The 26,490-nt window shown below is 41.4% G+C and overlaps 3 protein-coding genes, 1 long non-coding RNA gene and 2 pseudogenes across 5 annotated transcripts; all 6 read left to right on the forward strand.

Moving 5' to 3' along the window:
• Positions 1-96: 96 nt before the first annotated feature.
• Positions 97-1,937, forward strand: LOC118242021 (aerolysin-like protein). Its single transcript, XM_035530158.2, has 2 exons — positions 97-310; positions 528-1,937. The coding sequence occupies exon 2, from the start codon at positions 549-551 to the stop codon at positions 1,488-1,490; it is 942 nt and encodes a 313-aa protein (XP_035386051.2). The 5' UTR covers positions 97-310; positions 528-548; the 3' UTR covers positions 1,491-1,937.
• A 1,271-nt stretch (positions 1,938-3,208) lies between these two features.
• Positions 3,209-7,337, forward strand: LOC145657942 (uncharacterized). Of its 2 annotated transcripts, XR_014123894.1 has the most exons (3): positions 3,209-6,080; positions 6,181-6,967; positions 7,107-7,337. It is a non-coding gene; the product is annotated as an uncharacterized LOC145657942 (long non-coding RNA). The 2 variants fall into 2 exon arrangements; XR_014123893.1 differs by having other exon boundaries at positions 3,209-6,967.
• A 1,496-nt stretch (positions 7,338-8,833) lies between these two features.
• Positions 8,834-9,787, forward strand: LOC118242006 (aerolysin-like protein; annotated as a pseudogene).
• A 3,572-nt stretch (positions 9,788-13,359) lies between these two features.
• On the forward strand, positions 13,360-15,532 carry LOC118242004 (aerolysin-like protein). Its single transcript, XM_035530056.2, has 3 exons — positions 13,360-13,396; positions 13,877-13,978; positions 14,196-15,532. Exon 3 carries the CDS (start codon positions 14,217-14,219, stop codon positions 15,156-15,158), a length of 942 nt encoding a protein of 313 aa, XP_035385949.2. The 5' UTR covers positions 13,360-13,396; positions 13,877-13,978; positions 14,196-14,216; the 3' UTR covers positions 15,159-15,532.
• Positions 15,533-19,519: 3,987 nt separating this feature from the next.
• Positions 19,520-24,373, forward strand: LOC145657867 (aerolysin-like protein; annotated as a pseudogene).
• Positions 23,945-26,248, forward strand: LOC113582863 (aerolysin-like protein). Its single transcript, XM_027018878.3, has 3 exons — positions 23,945-24,082; positions 24,593-24,694; positions 24,912-26,248. The coding sequence occupies exon 3, from the start codon at positions 24,933-24,935 to the stop codon at positions 25,872-25,874; it is 942 nt and encodes a 313-aa protein (XP_026874679.3). The 5' UTR covers positions 23,945-24,082; positions 24,593-24,694; positions 24,912-24,932; the 3' UTR covers positions 25,875-26,248.
• The last annotated feature ends 242 nt before the right edge of the window (positions 26,249-26,490 follow it).

Raw genomic sequence — 26,490 nt, forward strand, 5'->3', positions numbered from 1 at the left:
ATTCTTCATATTTCCACAACAAATTAGCCAGAGTCTGTGTTGAAGACTTTCACTCACTCTTGCCAAAACACTACTATAACCCTTGATTCATGGAATTCAAGGTTTGTGACCATTTATAATGTTTAATACCTGACGTTCCCAGTATTCATTGTGTAATGAAAGTCAGATATACCTGAAGACTTCTCACTCACCAAGCCCATTTCTTCAGGCATCCCAGTGTACATCAGACTCCACCCACTTTATCTGCTCTATTTAAGAGAGCACCCAACTTGCAGCTGACACAATACACGAATTGGGAAGGAATCTTTCTGTAAGTATGATTACTGTACTTGGTGGAATGGTGCATGCAATTTAAGATTTATAGTAGTAACTTTATACATAAACCAGTGATTATCGTGAGATGGATTAATCATGCTATCAGCATAAAACCTACCATACCTTAGATATATATACCTACCATATGTTCATAGATAATGTGTTTTGAGGCCAAAGGACCTATTATCCAGTAATTGTCTTGTCTTTTTAAGATTCAGATTAAGAGCAAGACCATGTCATACCTGGCGCCAGTGCTGATGATTGGTGGGCATGGTGGTAGCGAATTTCATTTTGATGGTATTGGCAATGGAGCAACTCTGCGAAAGATATGGGTGTGGGCAGGAGGCTGGCAGATCAAGGGCATAAAGGTGTGGCTTACTGATGGCCAGTGCGGGGAATTTGGACAACTTGCCGGGGACTTTAAAGAATTTACATTTGAAGATGGAGAGCACTTCACTTCTCTCTCACTGTGGGGAAATGGAGCTGGAACACGTCTGGGTGCCATCAAGTTCAAGACCAATCGCTCTAGAGAGTTTTTTGCACATATGACAGACTGGCAGCTGAAAACAGAATATCCAATTGAGATTGGTTCTGGAATCTGCATGGGAGTCTTAGGAGGAGCAGGTTCAGACATTGATAGGTTGGGTTTCAAATTTATAAACACCATCAAGTCTACTGTGTTAAAGAACGTGAATTATCCCACACTTCATAGTGTGATACCCAAGGTGGCTGTTGAGGAAATCAAATCCATGACTTACCACAACAATTCTAGTGAGATGCAAGAATACAAAATAGAATCTTCCAAAAAAATAATCAAAACGTCATCCTGGTCTGTGACCAACAAAATTGAATTCAACTTCAGCTTTGAAGTGCAGGCAGGCATTCCTGAGGTTGCTGAAACAAAAACTGGGTTTGGTTTTACTGTGGGTACTGAAAGCACATGTGGTTTAGAGAACTCTGAAGAGAAAACTGAGCAGTTGTCTTTCCCTGTCAAAGTTCCTCCTGGGAAAACAGTAAATGTAGACGTCACAATTGGCCGTGTCACCGTAGATCTCCCCTACACTGGCACTGCCCAAATTACCTGCCTTAACAACAATGTTCTGGAGTTTCCCATCAGTGGAACCTACAAGGGTGTCACTTACACTGAGGCAAAAGCCACTGTTAATGAAAAATAGTAAGCAAACTTGCTGTGAACAATCTGATTCTTTCTGTTGTCTTTGGAGGGGCTTGGTGAGCTTTGCACAAACATAAACATTGTTAAAAAATTGTTCAAGACCTAAGAAAAAATTAACATTGATTATGCCAAGCCTTTTGTAATGTTAATGGGGGATGGTTTAAATATGTGACAGTTGTTGAGCAACACATCTCAAAGGTGTAACTGCACAAATAAGGAATTCATAAGAAAATAATATAAAATAAAAGTCCCCCAGGGGTTGATGAGGCCATGTGCATATTGGCCCGGAATTATAATTAATGACAAACAAATAAACAGAATACTACATTTTAAAATTCAAACACTGAAATGTCATGCTTGTTTGCCTTTTAATGCTGGTGTCTTACTATGTGACCCTTTAATTTTTAAAACTGTGACTTTGTATCAATAAAACATCTTTTGCATTGTGTGAGACATGTACATCAATGCATGTAGAAATGAGAAAATAGAAAATTTAATAACTGGATGATTATAACTGGGGATGAAATGGATGACAGCAGAACAATTTAATTATGCTCAAACTTCCACTTCCTCACTGCTGTAAGCCTAGAGTTCTCTTAGAGATGTAAAGACTATAGCCCATCAAACACTGTGCACAGTGTGTCATCACTGTTTCTGACCACATGATCAATGCTGCTGGTCACCTTATTGTGGGTGGTGGAACATTTTCAAACATCAGTCACAATAATGTGGTAGTGGGGTGATGCATGGTGTGTGGTGCCAGGTGTCACTGGTACTGGTACTGGTATCAGTTAAAAGTGATTTGACTGTGCATGGCCCCAGATGGGCCTTTAAGGTGCAAAATGTTTATCATAAATACATAGTTTTAATTAAAAATCATATATGGCTGTGAGGGAAAAATGCTTAATGCTTGCTTATAAGAGGAAGTAGGAAATATGTGAGAAAGGGAGAAAGGAGTTCCAGAGGCGGGATCTGGACTGCCGGTGGCTGTTGTAGGGAGGTCTGGGACCTCAAGGGTCTGGGACCCGGTGCAGTGTGACGACACTGGGGCAAAAAAGTGTAGACTCCAAAAGATAAACTGTAAGGAAACACCGGAGTCCCCTCCCGTTGACAGAAGAGAGTGGTAAAGAGTCGACTGCAACGAGCCTCGGATCAGGGCCACTCGGGAAAGTTTGTTTTTAGTATGGAGGACGACAGTGTCAACGTTGTACGGATGACAAAAGCCAACTGACGTAGAGTAAGTAGTAAATAACTTTCCAATATTGGTATGAAACTGATTGTTTGATGCCTCTGATTGTGCAGAGAGAAAAAAAAAGTGAGAGAGTATTATTCTGTAACACTAACGGGTTAATAACGCATTTTATTGATTTCTTTGATTTGATTTTATTATTAATGCAGTAATGGGTAACAGTTAAAGTAAAAAACAAAAAGCTGAAACAGCTGCACCGTCAGGGTGTCAGCCTCAAAAATGGAAGTGGCAGTTATGTACAGACATGGAGAATAAATATAGGCCAGACGTAACAGCTCAAATAACATTATAGAGTAAATGCGGGTTTCCACCGGAAGGTTGTATGGGGATAAATAAACTCCGATGTATACAGTATAATCTGAGGGAGGCGGAAAGAAAGGGACTGATTACCATTGATTGGGGAGCATGGGAGAGTTGGATGGGGGAGGCAGAAGAGAGAGAAAGGAAGAAGAGGGAGGGGGATGTTAACTGCATGCTTCAGATGCTTCAGCCTGTTCAGGTTTCCAAGGTTGACCCCGATACTGACTCCTGCCCACCAATGCCCCGCGCTCCACCGGTAGCAGCGGCACTGCAGTGCCTGCCCCACCAGTTCAACCACTGGCCGAAGAGGAACGAGGGCCTGTGATAGGAGCTGCAGCACCGGGACCAAGCCAAGAGCCAAGGCAACTCATGCCGAGGCCAAAGCAAGACACTCTGGCGACGATGGTGCAAGCCTATTCCAAAGTCTTTCCCCCAGCCTACCCAGAACGACCCGGCCCTTACGACGACGCCATTGCAGCCATGCACGTGGCGGCTCTCGATAGTCAGCCATGGCCATGCAACCATGGCATTCCCAATATGAGTTAGCACTGCCATCATAGCTGGCTGCAGACAAGGGCCGGAGGAGAATGTGGCAGAATACCGTGGCAGACTCATAGAAGTCCACACTACCCACTGTGGAATAGAAAGATAAAAAGGATGGCAGCGGGACCGGCTGAGGGCTCAGCATGGGAAGCCCACCTCCGCAATAGCTTCATGAACGGTCTACGAGACGAAATCAGGAAAGAAGTATGCAAGCTATGAAAATGGCTCCCATGAGCACTATCGAGCAGTATGCCATCCACTCTGATAAACAGCTGAGAACCATATCAGAAAAAAAAAACAAACGAGGAAAGAGAGTGAGGCACATCAAGCAGCCCTCACAATGTATCAAGCTGTCGCAGGACAAAGAGGCAGAGGCCGTGGTCGAGGACGAGGCCGTGGAAGAGGAAGAGGAAGAGGGAGCTAAGAGCAGGATGACGGCGAAAGAGATGACCGATGCTACACATGTGGAAAGAAAGAACACTTTGCAAGAATCTGTAAAACATGGAAGGAGAGGGGCTAAGACGAGGAAGCAGACTGATCGGCAGAGCTGGGGACGGGTCAACCGCAGCTACAGATAAGAGCACACACGCACCACACACTCTCTCTCTCATATCTGAAGTATAACCGCACCTCCTCACTCTTGCTTGCCACAACTGTCCCCAACAGTGCAGGGTATACGTATGTCATTCCTGGTGGACTCAGGTGCTGCAAAATCTGTAATTCAGGTTAGGAAATTAGACATCCCGTTATCTGGAAAAAACATTGACTACGGTAGGGGCCAGCGGACATACTACCCTAGAGCATTACTCACACGCTCTCCCTGTTAGGACGAGATTTGATGCGCAAGCTATGCATCGTAATCTAGTTCAGACCAGAGGGCTTAAAGGTAATCGAGTCAACAGTGCAACAGATGTAGCCTGATAAAATTGAACCACTGTACTCATACCAGTGACGCAGGAACCCACCAGAACTGACTATGTGCAGATGTCGGATATTCTCAAACGAAGAATGTGAAGGTTGTGTTGTGTATTGAATATTACTGTGAAGGTTGTGTAATCAAGTTCAAGTTCAAAGTTCAAACAGGCTTTATTGTCATTTCAGCTATATACAAGTATACAGCAAAAACAAGACAATGTTCCTCCAGGACCATGGTGCAACACAAAACAACAGTGCAACAGACAACACGCTACACAAGTGCAAACAATCCAATACAGTGCAAAAATGTCAAACTATAAATAAATACAGGACAGGACCAATACAAAAATACAAAATGAATAGACAGTGCAATTTTTTAGTCCAGTACACAGTACTTAGAATATGTAAAATGAGTTGTGCATAAAGTGAGTCAGTGACATGCTGTACTGAACATAGCAGTCACCGGTAGCAGCCAGAAAAGTTCAGAGTACAGTGCTGGTTTAGTATAGTACTCTAGCAGCAAGTAGGATAATGTGCAAGACTGCAACAGGAGTGCATATTTTATTTGTGTGAAGTTCGACTTCAGCACTAGTTTGATGCAAAACAATGTGCGAGTGGGTGTATGGATATGTATGTATGTGTGTGTGACTGTGTATAAGCATGTGTGTATGTGTGTGTATAAAAGTGTCCATTTTTGGAACCTGAATTGGGATTGGAGTTAACCAGAGTTCAGGAGTCTAATGGCTTATGAGAAGAAGCTGTTGCACAGTCTGGAGTTGCGGGACCGGATGCTGTGGTACCTTCTTCCGGAGTGAACAGTTCGTGTGAGGGGTGTGTGGGGTCTTTCACAATGTTGGTGACTTTTCAGATGCAGTGTGTTGTGTAGATGTCCGTGATGGAGGGAAGACAGACCCCAATGATCTTCTCAGCTGTTCTCACTGTTCTCTGGAGGGCTTTGCGGTCAAAGACGGTGCAGTTCCCAAACCAGGTAGTGATGCAGCTGCTCAGGATGCTCTTTATAGTACCTCTATAGAAGGTAGTGAGGATGGGTGATGGGAGATGGGCTTTCCTCAGCTTCCGAAGGAAGTAAAGACATTGTTGGGCTCTCTTGGTGATGGAACTGGTGTTCAGGGTCCAGGTGAGGTTCTCCGCTAAGCGAACACCAAGTGATGTTCTTGACAATCTCCACTGAGGAGCCATTGATGGCAAGCAGGGAGTGATCTCGCCTTGCTCTCCTGAAGTCAACAACCATCTCTTTTGTTTTGTCAACATTCAGATACAGGTTGTTGACCTTGCACCAGCTCACCAGTTCCCGCACCTCCTCTCTGTATGCTGATTCATCATCCTTGTTGATGAGACCCACCACAGTCTTGTCATCAGCGAACTTGATGATGTGATTCGAACTGTGCATTGCTGCACAGTCATGAGTCAGCAGTGTGAACAGCAGAGGGCTGAGTATGCTGCCCTGGGGAGCACCAGTACTCAATGTGGTGGTGTTGGAAGTGCTGCTCCTGATCCGGACTGACTGAGGTCTACCAATCAAGAAATCCAGGATCCAGTTGCAGAGGGAGGTGTTCAAACCCAGTAAGCTCAACTTCCCAATCAGATGCTGAGGAACAATGGTGTTGAATGCTTAACTGAAGTCTATGAAAAGCATTCTTATGCAGGTGCCCTTTTTATCCAGATGTATGAGTGCCAGATGAAGTGTGGTGGAGATGGCATCATCCGTAGAGCGGTTGGAGGGGTACGCGAAGTGCAGGGGGTCCAGAGAAGGGGGACGCTGGGTCTTGATGTGTCTCAAGACGAGTCTCTCGAAGCACTTCATGATGATGGATGTGAGTGCGACAGGACGGTAGTCATTGAGACACAACACCGTGGGCTTCTTAGGCACGGGGACGATGGTGGTAAACAAGATCCAGCATGTTCGCTCTTCTTGTTGCAAAGTTCACATGTTGATGGAATTTAGGCAGTACTGACTTGAGATTTGCGTGGTAGAAATCTCCGGGGACAATAAACAGTCCGTCTGCAGTTCAATAATCGCTCCATACAGCTCCTGGAGAGCCTCTCGTGTGTGCGCGCTGGGTAGAATATACAGCGCGATTATAAACAAATACAAACTCCACCAGCGGTGAGCAGTACCAGATGAATAACGGCATCTGGAATACTGTCGCTGAGCCACGTTTCAGTAAAGACTAAAACACAGCAACCTCTGAACTTTCGCTGTGTAGTCTGCAGAAGGTTGATTCAGACCAGTTTATTATCCAAGGAGCAGACATTTGAGAGGAACAGAGATGGTAGAGCTTGCCTGCTAGGATTAGCCTTTAGCCTAGCACGGACCCCAGCTCGCTTCCCCCGCTTCTGCTTCCTTGTCTCCTCCTTCGGCATTCGGACTCAGGCGACGCCGTGGTCTGCAGGCCTGATTCGCATAGCAACCCGCGCTCACAGAGTGTCTGAAGCACGCCGTCGTCCAGGTAAGTTTGTGCATTATGTCTTAAATGTAACAGGTGTGGGGTTGCATAAACTAAATGAATGCTAAGCTTATACTAATAGAGAATAATGCACAGAATGGAATAGGATTAATGCTTGACTTAATAATTGCTGTATGTGCAGACAGAACAGGAAATGCCCTAGACGTGCATATGTGTGATTGTGCAAGAAGATATGTGTACGCGACAGTCAGACAGAGGCGACGGCTGAGATGGAAAAGTACAAAAGCGGAAGTGGCGCAAGGCGAGAAAACTATAAGTCTGTCTGTTGCAAAGTTATGCTTTAGATCTCACTCGCACTGCGCTGTGAAGTGACATCTCCAGAGCTCTGCATTAATAAAAGGCCACAAGATAACGTACTGTTTCCGGTCTCTTCTTTCCTGCATCAACGGACACGACACAGGCTATGGAGGTTGTTTGTTCCCATGTATTTATTGTTTAAGTTGCTGGAAAAATGTGTTGTTGAGATTACAGATAGTGGCACAATAGCACCATTTATCGGACCTGGAGTGGCCGCTGCGTGCTACCGCGCTGCCATCTTGCCATCAACCATTGCCATCAACATTAATGTGAAGGTTATGTAGTGTATTGAACATTAATGTGAAGGTTCATAGTAATGTTCAAACACACTACACAACTTTAACATTAATATTCACTACACGACCGTCACATTAATATTCAACATTAATGTAAAGTTTATGTAGTGTGTTTATCATTAATGTGAAGGTTGTGTATTGAATATTACTGTGAAGGTTGTGTAGTGTGTTGAACATTGATGTTCATTAATCAACATAAAATAGTGTTATTGAGGAGGACAGGGCGTGCCTTTCCACTGAACCTGATGCAATCTAGGTAGTTCCAGTTGAGCTAGTTCTCCTTCTGTTTATTCGACTGGATTTCCCCACTTCTGTTCTGTTTCCGTACATACAATTTAGAGATGAGGTTGTTTTTATGATGAACTTGAGTGAAATTTGGATTTTGCAGAACAAATCGTTACTACAGATAGATAAATAATTGTATTTTTTCAATATTCTTTCATGCTGTACATTTGCTGACTGTCTCTCAGTTTGACTCAGAAGGGCTGATGATACACCCCATTCCTCTCCACCAAGTTAATGCTGGATTAACTTTTTCTGCATTGCATTGAAAATCATAGAAGTAATAAAAACATCAACAAACCTACCATTAAACAAAACTAGTTAGGATTAAAAAGAAAAATGACAAACAAATAGACAAAAGAAATTCATCACATTTCCATAACAAATGAGCAAGAGTGTGTTGAAAGACTTTTCATTCACTCTGACCATAGCACTACTGAAGCACTCTATAATCATTGATTCATGGAATTCAAGGAGTCAAGTCTGTGACCATTTATCCAAATATTAACTGTGATTCATATCAACTAAATTTCCAAGTATATGTTGCGTAATGCAAGTCAGAAAATTGCTCACTCACCAAAGCCATTTCTTCAGAAGTCCCAGCGTACATCAGACTCTGCCCACTTTATCTGCTGTATTTAAGAGAGTGGCCAACCTGCAGCTGACACAATACACAACAATACCCTGGGAAGGAATCTTTCTAACCCCTACTCAGAATCTCTCTGTAAGTATGATTACTGTACTTGATGGAATGGTGCATGCAATTTAAGATTTATAGTAGTAACTTTATAAATAAACCAGTGATTATTGTGAGATGGATTAATCATGCTATCATCATGCTATCAGCACAAAACCTACCATACCTTAGATATATATACCTACCATATGTTCATAGATAATGTGTTTTGAGGCCAAAGGACCTATTATCCAGTAATTGTCTTGTCTTTTTAAGCTTCTGATTAAGAGCAAGACCATGTCATACCTGGCGCCAGTGCTCGTGATTGGTGGGCAAGGTGGTGGCAAATTTGATTTTGATGGTATTGGCAATGGAGCAACTCTGCGAAAGATATGGGTGTGGGCAGGAGGCTGGCAGATCAAGGCCATAAAGGTGTGGCTTACTGATGGCCAGTGCAGGCAATTTGGAAATCCTGCCGGGGACTTTAAAGAATTTACATTTGAAGATGGAGAGCACTTCACTTCTCTCTCACTGTGGGGAAATGGAGCTGGAACACGTCTGGGTGCCATCAAGTTCAAGACCAATCGCTCCCCAGAATTTTTTGCACATATGACAGACTGGGGGCTGAAAACAGAATATCCAATTGATACTAGTTCTTGAATCTGCGTGGGAGTCACAGGAAGAGCAGGTTCAGACATTGATAGCTTGGGTTTCAAATTTATAAACACCATCAAGTCTACTGTGTTAAAGAACGTGAATTATCCCACACTTCATAGTGTGATACCCAAGGTGGCTGTTGAGGAAATCAAATCAATGACTTACCACAACAATACTAGTGAGATGCAAGAATACAAAATAGAATCCTCAAAAACAGTCACCAAAAAGTCATCCTGGTCTGTGACCAACAAGATTGAATTCAACTTCAGCTTTGAAGTGCAGGCAGGCATTCCTGAGGTTGTTGAAATAAAAACTGGGTTTGGTTTTACTGTGGGTACTGAAAGCACATATAGTTTAGAGAACTCTGAAGAAAAAACTGAGCTGTTCTCTTTCCCTGTCAAAGTTCCTCCAGGGAAAGTAGTAGATGTAGATGTCACAATTGGCCGTGTCACCGTAGATCTCCCCTACACTGGCACTGTTCAAATTACCTGCTTTAACAACAGTGTTCTGGAGTTTCCCATCAGTGGCACCTACAAAGGTGTCACTTATACTGAGGCAAAAGCCGTTGTTAATGAATCAGCAAAACTGCTGTGAACAGTCTGGATCTTACTGTTGTCCTTGGAGGGGCTTAGTGAGCTTTGCACAAACAAAAACTAATTTGTTAAAGATTCTTAATATAAAAAATTGACATTGATTATGCTAATGAAATTTGTAATGTTAATGGAGGATGTTGAAAATATGAGTTATTGAACAACACATCTCAAAGGTGTAACTACACAAATAAGGAATTTGTTATTAAAACAACTGAAATATAAAGTAAATGTCCCCAGGGGTTGATGAGGCCATGTGACCATTTTTGGAAAAAATTTTTTTGTTGTGAAATCAGGTGGTTAATCTTGTAAACTAACAGTTTTAAACAGGCAGTCCTTACTTCTGTAATCCCCAGTCTCAAGGGTACTTACGTAGAAATGAGAAAACAGGAAATTTAATAACTGGATGATTATAACTGGGGAAGAAATGGATGACAGCAAAACAACTTAATTATGCTCAAACTTCCACTTCCTCACTGCTGTAAACCTCTAAGAGAACTCTGTAGGTTTAAAGACTGTAGCAGGTAGTGGGATGATGCCTGGTGCATGGCGCCAGGTGTCACCGGTACTGGTATCAGTTAAAACTGATCTGACTGTATATGGCCCCAGATGGGCTTTAGCCTACTGCCCTTAAGGTACAAGGTAGATGTTTATCATAAATACATAATTTTAATCAAAAATCATATATGATTTAATTTTGGTCTGAATCTTGGTTTCTCCCTTAATGAGCATTTTAATTATACTTTATATGATTTATGTAAAAGCAATAGTTTCAGATGACCCCACTTATCCTTCGAGTGGTTCATTGTCTAAAATTGCAGATGATTGTGAAGTTATATTTTATCAACATGAGAGAGTATGGTAGCTAAAGCCAGTGGGCAGAATACAACAACTGTAGGTTAAGAAGGAAAGAAGTGGCGATATCAAAATACAAGAGAAAAGATTAGCGAAAAGGAACAGCTGAAACTTGACGATGACACACAAGGACAGGGCAGAGGCAATGCTGCCCAGAGCAAATGGGATGAAAATGTTCATGTTAATGTCTTAAAGCTCAATGAATCTTTCCGGAGCAGACAACTCCTCTAACCAAGTTCAGTTCATTTAAAGATAAATGAGTTTTTCTGGAGCAGACAACTCCCCTAACCAAGTTCAGTTCATTTAAAGGTCAATGGATCTTTCCAGAGGAGACAACTCCCGTAACCAAGTTCAGTTTATTTAAAGATCAATGAATCTTTCCAGAGGAGACAACTCCCCTAACGAAATTCAATTCAGGTATTTTTCCTCCAACTCATTTTATCAATTCTAAAACATACGGATGTAATCAGAAAAGTTCCAAGTCAAAAGGCAGAAAAATCGGGCTACATAATGTAAATACAGTAAACTAAAAGGGAACAAACATAGCTAGCTAGATAGTTTAGCATTAACGTGGTCAGTTAACAATGAAAAAATGGAAGATGTAGCTAGCTAAATGTATTAATGCACTATAAACATTCATTTAAATAATAATCTATAAAAATCATTAGCTAGGTTATCTAACCTAGCTATGTAGCCACATGTTTGGGCTAATGTTAACTAGCGTTAGGTAGTTAATATTAGAAACGAAATCCCTAAACCGTGCCGTTAGTTAACCAGCAAGATAGCGTTGGCATAGTCAACTAGATATCAAGAGCGACGTCCCCTGTGGTTGTTGCTACACACAAAGTACGGGAGCTGTATTTATCCTACCACTGATAGTTAGCTAGATAGGACCGCTAGATAGGTTCGCTAATTCATATAAAAGGCTACTCGGATCTGGACGTCGATATCCTCACTGTACTCACAACGACTACTCTTTCCTCAAAACCGATTTCGCACAAATCCCATAATTTATAATCTCCCTATTTCATGAAGATGAATGAAGAAAAGCTTATTTGATATTCCGACAAGATGCGGTCAGTGCGTTTCTAAGTCGAAATCAAATATCAGCGATCAAACTGGTTATAACTAACAGAGAAAACTGCGCTGCGCACTAAAATATATAAACTTCTACGCGGTGTGACGCCACAATTACACTTGGTTGCCATACCAACAGCCTTTATAAAGTACACAGCTGGCGGTGCAGTGAAAAATGTATAATATTCATAACTAATGACGGGCAGTTTAGGGTGAAATCAGTGAAACACTTGCACACAACTTGCATACCTATGAAACTCTTGCATATATCTAGGAAAGATTTTTGCATAAACTATCTACTATTTACATTTGCATATGATAACTTACACTTGCATATACACACACATGCACGTTCATTCACTGGTATGTAAACATAGTTTAACTAGGCTTGCGTGTGTGGTCGCGTGAGTCTAAAACAATTTTCAGTGCGCACAGAAGCGTGCAACTCCTCCCATAAAACCAGACCCTCATACCCACTCATTTCAGTTTAGTAGTGCCCACGGTGTATGAGTAGTAATCATCGAAAGAATTCTTTAATATTAATACTATCAAATAATGTCAACAATGCCCGTTTGTCCGTACGCGCCTAAAAAGCGATTCGCTGCTATGGAAAGAATCAAGAAATTGGCGTGGACTGACTCAATTAATTATTGGTTATTGAAAGATAATCGTAATACGGGGTACGTTTTTGATGCGGAAAAAGGCAAAGTAGTTGAGGACCTGTCTTGATTCTTTGGCAAGCAGAGAAATATCACACTTTTAACTTTCATGAGTGAGCATTTGGTACCCACCAGCTGTCAGGCTGTTTTCTGTTAGGACTTTAGCTATGATGTCATACACACTGCACAATCGCTTCTGCTCAGGAACAAATAAACATACAGTAAGGTTTGCGCTTCCCTGACACTGGTGAATTCTGTATTGTTGTAGACTGCTCTTACTGTAGTACTTGCAGTTGACAGCAGTACTACATTTCAAAGGCCTCTGCTCCTACAGTTAATTCGCTCAACTGCTAAATAACATTAACCCATGCACCAGTCCACTTCCATTCTCTTAGGTAGCAAAGCCCAGACTGGGTCGGACCACAAGAGCACAACTGATGACGTTTCAGAGAATGTTAAAGTGTGGCCCAAGCCTTACCCAATCAGAACAAGGTTTGTGCTAAGTGTTTGTGTAGTGAACATTAATGTGTAGGTTATGTAATGTGTAGCGGATATTAACGTGAAGACTGTGTAGTATGTTGAGCATTAACTGAACATTACTTTGTCCAGGTATGTTGAAAAAGGCGCTCATGTTCCAGTATTAGACCATCTTGCTACCTGCTTGGAGACACTAACTGCTCCGTCCTGTTCATCCTGACTTTCCACAAACCCCACATTTTTGAAGCTGGTGACAAAGAGACAGAGCAGAAGCACCCTAATCATTGCAAGGTTTTCTTGTGGCTTTGTCATTTATCTTTTTGACGGGTCGGGCAAAGCCCCGGGGGAATTGTTCTCATCACCACCCAATCAGAACAGCTGTGGGGGACGCGGTTGAGTTTCTCACACTAACGGCTGCCTGTCAGTGGAATAAGGTGATTCTGTTATTTATGGAGACTCAAGAAGGAGGTTCATGATGAACTGAAAACAAGGCAAAAGTATAACATCTCTGGAGTTAGAGGAACACAAATTGTACAAGTAATCAGGCAAGTCATTGCTATTTGGCCACAAAACAAAATGTGCAATGCTTAATCACAACTAAACTACTGTTATTGCCTGTAAGAGCATGTGATAAATGGCTTAAATGTAACTGTGAACAGAAGAGGTATGCATGTTTTCTTACTGAGGAGGAAAAGCAAGTTTTCTTACTGAGGAGGACTGGGTGTGCCTTTACACACACACACACACACACACACACACACACACACACACACACACACACACACACACACATATATATATATATATATATACACATATTCTTCATATTTCCACAACAAATTAGCCAGAGTCTGTGTTGAAGACTTTCACTCACTCTTGCCAAAACACTACTATAATCCTTGATTCATGGAATTCAAGGTTTGTGACCATTTATAATGTTTAATACCTGACGTTCCCAGTATTCATTGTGTAATGAAAGTCAGATATACCTGAAGACTTCTCACTCACCAAGCCCATTTCTTCAGGCATCCCAGTGTACATCAGACTCCACCCACTTTATCTGCTCTATTTAAGAGAGCACCCAACTTGCAGCTGACACAATACACGAATTGGGAAGGAATCTTTCTGTAAGTATGATTACTGTACTTGGTGGAATGGTGCATGCAATTTAAGATTTATAGTAGTAACTTTATACATAAACCAGTGATTATCGTGAGATGCATTAATCATGCTATCAGCATAAAACCTACCATACCTTAGATATATATACCTACCATATGTTCATAGATAATGTGTTTTGAGGCCAAAGGACCTATTATCCAGTAATTGTCTTGTCTTTTTAAGATTCAGATTAAGAGCAAGACCATGTCATACCTGGCGCCAGTGCTGATGATTGGTGGGCATGGTGGTAGCGAATTTCATTTTGATGGTATTGGCAATGGAGCAACTCTGCGAAAGATATGGGTGTGGGCAGGAGGCTGGCAGATCAAGGGCATAAAGGTGTGGCTTACTGATGGCCAGTGCGGGGAATTTGGACAACTTACCGGGGACTTTAAAGAATTTACATTTGAAGATGGAGAGCACTTCACTTCTCTCTCACTGTGGGGAAATGGAGCTGGAACACGTCTGGGTGCCATCAAGTTCAAGACCAATCGCTCTAGAGAGTTTTTTGCACATATGACAGACTGGCAGCTGAAAACAGAATATCCAATTGATATTGGTTCTGGAATCTGCATGGGAGTCTTAGGAGGAGCAGGTTCAGACATTGATAGGTTGGGTTTCAAATTTATAAACACCATCAGGTCTACTGTGTTAAAGAACATGAATTATCCCACACTTCATAGTCTGATACCCAAGGTGGTTGTTGAGGAAATAAAATCCATGACTTACAACAACAATACTAGTGAAATGCAAGAATACACAATGGAATCCTCAAAAACAATCACCAAAAAGTCATCCTGGTCTGTGACCAACAAAATTGAATTCAACTTCAGCTTTGAAGTGCAGGCAGGCATTCCTGAGGTTGTTGATATAAGCACTGGGTTTGGTTTTACAGTGGGATCTGAAAGCACACGTGGTTTAGAGAACTCTGAAGAGAAAACTGAGCAGTTGTCTTTCCCTGTCAAAGTTCCTCCTGGGAAAACAGTAAATGTAGACGTCACAATTGGCCGTGTCACCATAGATCTCCCCTACACTGGCACTGCCCAAATTACCTGCTTTAACAACAATGTTCTGGAGTTTCCCATCAGTGGAACCTACAAGGGTGTCACTTACACTGAGGCAAAAGCCACTGTTAATGAAAAATAGTAAGCAAACTTGCTGTGAACAATCTGATTCTTTCTGTTGTCTTTGGAGGGGCTTGGTGAGCTTTGCACAAACATAAACATTGTTAAAAAATTGTTCAAGACCTAAGAAAAAATTAACATTGATTATGCCAAGCCTTTTGTAATGTTAATGGGGGATGGTTTAAATATGTGACAGTTGTTGAACAACACATCTCAAAGGTGTAACTGCACAAATAAGGAATTCATAAGAAAATAATATAAAAAAAAGTCCCCCAGGGGTTGATGAGGCCATGTGCATATTGGCTTGTTTGCCTTTTAATGCTGGTGTCTTACTATGTGACCCTTTATTTTTAAAACTGTGTGACTTTGTATCAATAAAACATCTTTTGCATTGTGTGAGACATGTACATCAATGCATGTAGAAATGAGAAAATAGAAAATTTAATAACTGGATGATTATAACTGGGGATGAAATGGATGACAGCAGAACAATTTAATTATGCTCAAACTTCCACTTCCTCACTGCTGTAACCCTAGAGTTCTCTTAGAGATGTAAAGACTATAGCCCATCAAACACTGTGCACAGTGTGTCATCACTGTTTCTGACCACATGATCAATGCTGCTGGTCACCTTATTGTGGGTGGTGGAACATTTTCAACACATCAGTCACAATAATGTGGTAGTGGGGTGATGCATGGTGTGTGGTGCCAGGTGTCACTGGTACTGGTACTGGTATCAGTTAAAAGTGATTTGACTGTGCATGGCCCCAGATGGGCCTTTAAGGTGCAAAATGTTTATCATAAATACATAGTTTTAATTAAAAATCATATATGGCTGTGAGGGTACCTTCTTCCAGAGTGAACAGTTCGTGTGAGGGGTGTGTGGGGTCTTTCACAATGTTGGTGACTTTTCAGATGCAGTGTGTTGTGTAGATGTCCGTGATGGAGGGAAGACAGACCCCAATGATCTTCTCAGCTGTTCTCACTGTTCTCTGGAGGGCTTTGCGGTCAAAGACGGTGCAGTTCCCAAACCAGGTAGTGATGCAGCTGCTCAGGATGCTCTTTATAGTACCTCTATAGAAGGTAGTGAGGATGGGTGATGGGAGATGGGCTTTCCTCAGCTTCCGAAGGAAGTAAAGACATTGTTGGGCTCTCTTGGTGATGGAACTGGTGTTCAGGGTCCAGGTGAGGTTCTCCGCTAAGCGAACACCAAGTGATGTTCTTGACAATCTCCACTGAGGAGCCATTGATGGCAAGCAGGGAGTGATCTCGCCTTGCTCTCCTGAAGTCAACAACCATCTCTTTTGTTTTGTCAACATTCAGATACAGGTTGTTGACCTTGCACCAGCTCACCAGTTCTCGCACCTCCTCTCTGTATGCTGATTCATCATCCTTGTTGATGAGACCCACCACAGTCTTGTCATCAGCGAACTTGATGATGTGATTCGAACTGTGCATTGCTGCACAGTCATGAGTCAGCAGTGTGAACAGCAGAGGGCTGAGTATGCTGCCCTGGGGAGCACCAGTACTCAATGTGGTGGTGTTGGAAGTGCTGCTCCTGATCCGGACTGACTGAGGTCTACCAATCAAGAAATCCAGGATCCAGTTGCAGAGGGAGGTGTTCAAACCCAGTAAGCTCAACTTCCCAATCAGATGCTGAGGAACAATGGTGTTGAATGCTTAACTGAAGTCTATGAAAAGCATTCTTATGCAGGTGCCCTTTTTATCCAGATGTATGAGTGCCAGATGAAGTGTGGTGGAGATGGCATCATCCGTAGAGCGGTTGGAGGGGTACGCGAAGTGCAGGGGGTCCAGAGAAGGGGGACGCTGGGTCTTGATGTGTCTCAAGACGAGTCTCTCGAAGCACTTCATGATGATGGATGTGAGTGCGACAGGACGGTAGTCATTGAGACACAACACCATGGGCTTCTTAGGCACGGGGACGATGGTGGTAAACAAGATCCAGCATGTTCGCTCTTCTCGTTGCAAAGTTCACATGTTGATGGAATTTAGGCAGTACTGACTTGAGATTTGCGTGGTAGAAATCTCCGGGGACAATAAACAGTCCGTCTGCAGTTCAATAATCGCTCCATACAGCTCCTGGAGAGCCTCTCGTGTGTGCGCGCTGGGTAGAATATACAGCGCGATTATAAACAAATACAAACTCCACCAGCGGTGAGCAGTACCAGATGAATAACGGCATCTGGAATACTGTCGCTGAGCCACGTTTCAGTAAAGACTAAAACACAGCAACCTCTGAACTTTCGCTGTGTAGTCTGCAGAAGGTTGATTCAGACCAGTTTATTATCCAAGGAGCAGACATTTGAGAGGAACAGAGATGGTAGAGCTTGCCTGCTAGGATTAGCCTTTAGCCTAGCACGGACCCCAGCTCGCTTCCCCCGCTTCTGCTTCCTTGTCTCCTCCTTCGGCATTCGGACTCAGGCGACGCCGTGGTCTGCAGGCCTGATTCGCATAGCAACCCGCGCTCACAGTGTGTGAAGCACGCCGTCGTCCAGGTAAGTTTGTGCATTATGTCTTAAATGTAGCAGGTGTGGGGTTGCATAAACTAAATGAATGCTAAGCTTATACTAATAGAGAATAATGCACAGAATGGAATAGGATTAATGCTTGAATTAATAATTGCTGTATGTGCAGACAGAACAGGAAATGCCCTAGACGTGCATATGTGTGATTGTGCAAGAAGACATGTGTACGCGACAGTCAAGACAGAGGCGACGGCTGAGATGGAAAAGTACAAAAGCGGAAGTGGCGCAAGGCGAGAAAACTATAAGTCTGTCTGTTGCAAAGTTATGCTTTAGATCTCACTCGCACTGCGCTGTGAAGTGACATCTCCAGAGCTCTGCATTAATAAAAGGCCACAAGATAACGTACTGTTTCCGGTCTCTTCTTTCCTGCATCAACGGACACGAAACAGGCTATGGAGGTTGTTTGTTCCCATGTATTTATTGTTTAAGTTGCTGGAAAAATGTGTTGTTGAGATTACAGATAGTGGCACAATAGCACCATTTATCGGACCTGGAGTGGCCGCTGCGTGCTACCGCGCTGCCATCTTGCCATCAACCATTGCCATCAACATTAATGTGAAGGTTATGTAGTGTATTGAACATTAATGTGAAGGTTCATAGTAATGTTCAAACACACTACACAACTTTAACATTAATATTCACTACACGACCGTCACATTAATATTCAACATTAATGTAAAGTTTATGTAGTGTGTTTATCATTAATGTGAAGGTTGTGTATTGAATATTACTGTGAAGGTTGTGTAGTGTGTTGAACATTGATGTTCATTAATCAACATGAAATAGTGTTATTGAGGAGGACAGGGCGTGCCTTTCCACTGAACCTGATGCAATCTAGGTAGTTCCAGTTGAACTAGTTCTCCTTCTGTTTATTCGACTGGATTTCCCCACTTCTGTTCTGTTTCCATACATACAATTTAGAGATGAGGTTGTTTTTATGATGAACTTGAGTGAAATTTGGATTTTGCAGAACAAATCGTTACTACAGATAGATAAATAATTGTATTTTTTCAATATTCTTTCATGCTGTACATTTGCTGACTGTCTCTCAGTTTGACTCAGAAGGGCTGATGATACACCCCATTCCTCTCCACCAAGTTAATGCTGGATTAACTTTTTCTGCATTGCATTGAAAATCATAGAAGTAATAAAAACATCAACAAACCTACCATTAAACAAAACTAGTTAGGATTAAAAAGAAAAATGACAAACAAATAGACAAAAGAAATTCATCACATTTCCATAACAAATGAGCAAGAGTGTGTTGAAAGACTTTTCATTCACTCTGACCATAGCACTACTGAAGCACTCTATAATCATTGATTCATGGAATTCAAGGAGTCAAGTCTGTGACCATTTATCCAAATATTAACTGTGATTCATATCAACTAAATTTCCAAGTATATGTTGCGTAATGCAAGTCAGAAAATTGCTCACTCACCAAAGCCATTTCTTCAGAAGTCCCAGCGTACATCAGACTCTGCCCACTTTATCTGCTGTATTTAAGAGAGTGGCCAACCTGCAGCTGACACAATACACAACAATACCCTGGGAAGGAATCTTTCTAACCCCTACTCAGAATCTCTCTGTAAGTATGATTACTGTACTTGATGGAATGGTGCATGCAATTTAAGATTTATAGTAGTAACTTTATAAATAAACCAGTGATTATTGTGAGATGGATTAATCATGCTATCATCATGCTATCAGCACAAAACCTACCATACCTTAGATATATATACCTACCATATGTTCATAGATAATGTGTTTTGAGGCCAAAGGACCTATTATCCAGTAATTGTCTTGTCTTTTTAAGCTTCTGATTAAGAGCAAGACCATGTCATACCTGGCGCCAGTGCTCGTGATTGGTGGGCAAGGTGGTGGCAAATTTGATTTTGATGGTATTGGCAATGGAGCAACTCTGCGAAAGATATGGGTGTGGGCAGGAGGCTGGCAGATCAAGGCCATAAAGGTGTGGCTTACTGATGGCCAGTGCAGGCAATTTGGAAATCCTGCCGGGGACTTTAAAGAATTTACATTTGAAGATGGAGAGCACTTCACTTCTCTCTCACTGTGGGGAAATGGAGCTGGAACACGTCTGGGTGCCATCAAGTTCAAGACCAATCGCTCCCCAGAATTTTTTGCACATATGACAGACTGGGGGCTGAAAACAGAATATCCAATTGATACTAGTTCTTGAATCTGCGTGGGAGTCACAGGAAGAGCAGGTTCAGACATTGATAGCTTGGGTTTCAAATTTATAAACACCATCAAGTCTACTGTGTTAAAGAACGTGAATTATCCCACACTTCATAGTGTGATACCCAAGGTGGCTGTTGAGGAAATCAAATCAATGACTTACCACAACAATACTAGTGAGATGCAAGAATACAAAATAGAATCCTCAAAAACAGTCACCAAAAAGTCATCCTGGTCTGTGACCAACAAGATTGAATTCAACTTCAGCTTTGAAGTGCAGGCAGGCATTCCTGAGGTTGTTGAAATAAAAACTGGGTTTGGTTTTACTGTGGGTACTGAAAGCACATATAGTTTAGAGAACTCTGAAGAAAAAACTGAGCTGTTCTCTTTCCCTGTCAAAGTTCCTCCAGGGAAAGTAGTAGATGTAGATGTCACAATTGGCCGTGTCACCGTAGATCTCCCCTACACTGGCACTGTTCAAATTACCTGCTTTAACAACAGTGTTCTGGAGTTTCCCATCAGTGGCACCTACAAAGGTGTCACTTATACTGAGGCAAAAGCCGTTGTTAATGAATCAGCAAAACTGCTGTGAACAGTCTGGATCTTACTGTTGTCCTTGGAGGGGCTTAGTGAGCTTTGCACAAACAAAAACTAATTTGTTAAAGATTCTTAATATAAAAAATTGACATTGATTATGCTAATGAAATTTGTAATGTTAATGGAGGATGTTGAAAATATGAGTTATTGAACAACACATCTCAAAGGTGTAACTACACAAATAAGGAATTTGTTATTAAAACAACTGAAATATAAAGTAAATGTCCCCAGGGGTTGATGAGGCCATGTGACCATTTTTGGAAAAAATTTTTTTGTTGTGAAATCAGGTGGTTAATCTTGTAAACTAACAGTTTTAAACAGGCAGTCCTTACTTCTGTAATCCCCAGTCTCAAGGGTACTTACGTAGAAATGAGAAAACAGGAAATTTAATAACTGGATGATTATAACTGGGGAAGAAATGGATGACAGCAAAACAACTTAATTATGCTCAAACTTCCACTTCCTCACTGCTGTAAACCTCTAAGAGAACTCTGTAGGTTTAAAGACTGTAGCAGGTAGTGGGATGATGCCTGGTGCATGGCGCCAGGTGTCACCGGTACTGGTATCAGTTAAAACTGATCTGACTGTATATGGCCCCAGATGGGCTTTAGCCTACTGCCCTTAAGGTACAAGGTAGATGTTTATCATAAATACATAATTTTAATCAAAAATCATATATGATTTAATTTTGGTCTGAATCTTGGTTTCTCCCTTAATGAGCATTTTAATTATACTTTATATGATTTATGTAAAAGCAATAGTTTCAGATGACCCCACTTATCCTTCGAGTGGTTCATTGTCTAAAATTGCAGATGATTGTGAAGTTATATTTTATCAACATGAGAGAGTATGGTAGCTAAAGCCAGTGGGCAGAATACAACAACTGTAGGTTAAGAAGGAAAGAAGTGGCGATATCAAAATACAAGAGAAAAGATTAGCGAAAAGGAACAGCTGAAACTTGACGATGACACACAAGGACAGGGCAGAGGCAATGCTGCCCAGAGCAAATGGGATGAAAATGTTCATGTTAATGTCTTAAAGCTCAATGAATCTTTCCGGAGCAGACAACTCCTCTAACCAAGTTCAGTTCATTTAAAGATAAATGAGTTTTTCTGGAGCAGACAACTCCCCTAACCAAGTTCAGTTCATTTAAAGGTCAATGGATCTTTCCAGAGGAGACAACTCCCGTAACCAAGTTCAGTTTATTTAAAGATCAATGAATCTTTCCAGAGGAGACAACTCCCCTAACGAAATTCAATTCAGGTATTTTTCCTCCAACTCATTTTATCAATTCTAAAACATACGGATGTAATCAGAAAAGTTCCAAGTCAAAAGGCAGAAAAATCGGGCTACATAATGTAAATACAGTAAACTAAAAGGGAACAAACATAGCTAGCTAGATAGTTTAGCATTAACGTGGTCAGTTAACAATGAAAAAATGGAAGATGTAGCTAGCTAAATGTATTAATGCACTATAAACATTCATTTAAATAATAATCTATAAAAATCATTAGCTAGGTTATCTAACCTAGCTATGTAGCCACATGTTTGGGCTAATGTTAACTAGCGTTAGGTAGTTAATATTAGAAACGAAATCCCTAAACCGTGCCGTTAGTTAACCAGCAAGATAGCGTTGGCATAGTCAACTAGATATCAAGAGCGACGTCCCCTGTGGTTGTTGCTACACACAAAGTACGGGAGCTGTATTTATCCTACCACTGATAGTTAGCTAGATAGGACCGCTAGATAGGTTCGCTAATTCATATAAAAGGCTACTCGGATCTGGACGTCGATATCCTCACTGTACTCACAACGACTACTCTTTCCTCAAAACCGATTTCGCACAAATCCCATAATTTATAATCTCCCTATTTCATGAAGATGAATGAAGAAAAGCTTATTTGATATTCCGACAAGATGCGGTCAGTGCGTTTCTAAGTCGAAATCAAATATCAGCGATCAAACTGGTTATAACTAACAGAGAAAACTGCGCTGCGCACTAAAATATATAAACTTCTACGCGGTGTGACGCCACAATTACACTTGGTTGCCATACCAACAGCCTTTATAAAGTACACAGCTGGCGGTGCAGTGAAAAATGTATAATATTCATAACTAATGACGGGCACTTTAGGGTGAAATCAGTGAAACACTTGCACACAACTTGCATACCTATGAAACTCTTGCATATATCTAGGAAAGATTTTTGCATAAACTATCTACTATTTACATTTGCATATGATAACTTACACTTGCATATACACACACATGGATGTTCATTCACTGGTATGTAAACAGAGTTTAACTAGGCTTGCGTGTGTGGTCGCGTGAGTTTAAAACAATTTTCAGTGCGCACAGAAGCGTGCAACTCCTCCCATAAAACCAGACCCTCATACCCACTCATTTCAGTTTAGTAGTGCCCACGGTGTATGAGTAGTAATCATCGAAAGAATTCTTTAATATTAATACTATCAAATAATGTCAACAATGCCCGTTTGTCCGTACGCGCCTAAAAAGCGATTCGCTGCTATGGAAAGAATCAAGAAATTGGCGTGGACTGACTCAATTAATTATTGGTTATTGAAAGATAATCGTAATACGGGGTACGTTTTTGATGCGGAAAAAGGCAAAGTAGTTGAGGACCTGTCTTGATTCTTTGGCAAGCAGAGAAATATCACACTTTTAACTTTCATGAGTGAGCATTTGGTACCCACCAGCTGTCAGGCTGTTTTCTGTTAGGACTTTAGCTATGATGTCATACACACTGCACAATCGCTTCTGCTCAGGAACAAATAAACATACAGTAAGGTTTGCGCTTCCCTGACACTGGTGAATTCTGTATTGTTGTAGACTGCTCTTACTGTAGTACTTGCAGTTGACAGCAGTACTACATTTCAAAGGCCTCTGCTCCTACAGTTAATTCGCTCAACTGCTAAATAACATTAACCCATGCACCAGTCCACTTCCATTCTCTTAGGTAGCAAAGCCCAGACTGGGTCGGACCACAAGAGCACAACTGATGACGTTTCAGAGAATGTTAAAGTGTGGCCCAAGCCTTACCCAATCAGAACAAGGTTTGTGCTAAGTGTTTGTGTAGTGAACATTAATGTGTAGGTTATGTAATGTGTAGCGGATATTAACGTGAAGACTGTGTAGTATGTTGAGCATTAACTGAACATTACTTTGTCCAGGTATGTTGAAAAAGGCGCTCATGTTCCAGTATTAGACCATCTTGCTACCTGCTTGGAGACACTAACTGCTCCGTCCTGTTCATCCTGACTTTCCACAAACCCCACATTTTTGAAGCTGGTGACAAAGAGACAGAGCAGAAGCACCCTAATCATTGCAAGGTTTTCTTGTGGCTTTGTCATTTATCTTTTTGACGGGTCGGGCAAAGCCCCGGGGGAATTGTTCTCATCACCACCCAATCAGAACAGCTGTGGGGGACGCGGTTGAGTTTCTCACACTAACGGCTGCCTGTCAGTGGAATAAGGTGATTCTGTTATTTATGGAGACTCAAGAAGGAGGTTCATGATGAACTGAAAACAAGGCAAAAGTATAACATCTCTGGAGTTAGAGGAACACAAATTGTACAAGTAATCAGGCAAGTCATTGCTATTTGGCCACAAAACAAAATGTGCAATGCTTAATCACAACTAAACTACTGTTATTGCCTGTAAGAGCATGTGATAAATGGCTTAAATGTAACTGTGAACAGAAGAGGTATGCATGTTTTCTTACTGAGGAGGAAAAGCAAGTTTTCTTACTGAGGAGGACTGGGTGTGCCTTTATTTACACACACACACACACACACACACACACACACACACACACACACACACACACACACACACACACACACACATATATATATATATATATATATATATATATATATATACACATATTCTTCATATTTCCACAACAAATTAGCCAGAGTCTGTGTTGAAGACTTTCACTCACTCTTGCCAAAACACTACTATAATCCTTGATTCATGGAATTCAAGGTTTGTGACCATTTATAATGTTTAATACCTGACGTTCCCAGTATTCATTGTGTAATGAAAGTCAGATATACCTGAAGACTTCTCACTCACCAAGCCCATTTCTTCAGGCATCCCAGTGTACATCAGACTCCACCCACTTTATCTGCTCTATTTAAGAGAGCACCCAACTTGCAGCTGACACAATACACGAATTGGGAAGGAATCTTTCTGTAAGTATGATTACTGTACTTGGTGGAATGGTGCATGCAATTTAAGATTTATAGTAGTAACTTTATACATAAACCAGTGATTATCGTGAGATGCATTAATCATGCTATCAGCATAAAACCTACCATACCTTAGATATATATACCTACCATATGTTCATAGATAATGTGTTTTGAGGCCAAAGGACCTATTATCCAGTAATTGTCTTGTCTTTTTAAGATTCAGATTAAGAGCAAGACCATGTCATACCTGGCGCCAGTGCTGATGATTGGTGGGCATGGTGGTAGCGAATTTCATTTTGATGGTATTGGCAATGGAGCAACTCTGCGAAAGATATGGGTGTGGGCAGGAGGCTGGCAGATCAAGGGCATAAAGGTGTGGCTTACTGATGGCCAGTGCGGGGAATTTGGACAACTTACCGGGGACTTTAAAGAATTTACATTTGAAGATGGAGAGCACTTCACTTCTCTCTCACTGTGGGGAAATGGAGCTGGAACACGTCTGGGTGCCATCAAGTTCAAGACCAATCGCTCTAGAGAGTTTTTTGCACATATGACAGACTGGCAGCTGAAAACAGAATATCCAATTGATATTGGTTCTGGAATCTGCATGGGAGTCTTAGGAGGAGCAGGTTCAGACATTGATAGGTTGGGTTTCAAATTTATAAACACCATCAGGTCTACTGTGTTAAAGAACATGAATTATCCCACACTTCATAGTCTGATACCCAAGGTGGTTGTTGAGGAAATAAAATCCATGACTTACAACAACAATACTAGTGAAATGCAAGAATACACAATGGAATCCTCAAAAACAATCACCAAAAAGTCATCCTGGTCTGTGACCAACAAAATTGAATTCAACTTCAGCTTTGAAGTGCAGGCAGGCATTCCTGAGGTTGTTGATATAAGCACTGGGTTTGGTTTTACAGTGGGATCTGAAAGCACACGTGGTTTAGAGAACTCTGAAGAGAAAACTGAGCAGTTGTCTTTCCCTGTCAAAGTTCGTCCTGGGAAAACAGTAAATGTAGACGTCACAATTGGCCGTGTCACCGTAGATCTCCCCTACACTGGCACTGCCCAAATTACCTGCTTTAACAACAATGTTCTGGAGTTTCCCATCAGTGGAACCTACAAGGGTGTCACTTACACTGAGGCAAAAGCCACTGTTAATGAAAAATAGTAAGCAAACTTGCTGTGAACAATCTGATTCTTTCTGTTGTCTTTGGAGGGGCTTGGTGAGCTTTGCACAAACATAAACATTGTTAAAAAATTGTTCAAGACCTAAGAAAAAATTAACATTGATTATGCCAAGCCTTTTGTAATGTTAATGGGGGATGGTTTAAATATGTGACAGTTGTTGAACAACACATCTCAAAGGTGTAACTGCACAAATAAGGAATTCATAAGAAAATAATATAAAAAAAAGTCCCCCAGGGGTTGATGAGGCCATGTGCATATTGGCTTGTTTGCCTTTTAATGCTGGTGTCTTACTATGTGACCCTTTATTTTTAAAACTGTGTGACTTTGTATCAATAAAACATCTTTTGCATTGTGTGAGACATGTACATCAATGCATGTAGAAATGAGAAAATAGAAAATTTAATAACTGGATGATTATAACTGGGGATGAAATGGATGACAGCAGAACAATTTAATTATGCTCAAACTTCCACTTCCTCACTGCTGTAACCCTAGAGTTCTCTTAGAGATGTAAAGACTATAGCCCATCAAACACTGTGCACAGTGTGTCATCACTGTTTCTGACCACATGATCAATGCTGCTGGTCACCTTATTG

This window comes from Electrophorus electricus, chromosome 5 (assembly GCF_041902795.1).
Source record: "Electrophorus electricus isolate QZ-2024a chromosome 5, ASM4190279v1, whole genome shotgun sequence".
Classification (NCBI taxonomy): domain Eukaryota; kingdom Metazoa; phylum Chordata; class Actinopteri; order Gymnotiformes; family Gymnotidae; genus Electrophorus; species Electrophorus electricus.

Excerpts from the sequence above, each read along its gene's own strand:
- LOC118242021 (XM_035530158.2), top strand. The coding sequence starts at position 549 with ATGTCATACCTGGCGCCAGTGCTGATGATTGGTGGGCATGGTGGTAGC.
- LOC118242004 (XM_035530056.2), top strand. The coding sequence starts at position 14,217 with ATGTCATACCTGGCGCCAGTGCTGATGATTGGTGGGCATGGTGGTAGC.
- LOC113582863 (XM_027018878.3), top strand. The coding sequence starts at position 24,933 with ATGTCATACCTGGCGCCAGTGCTGATGATTGGTGGGCATGGTGGTAGC.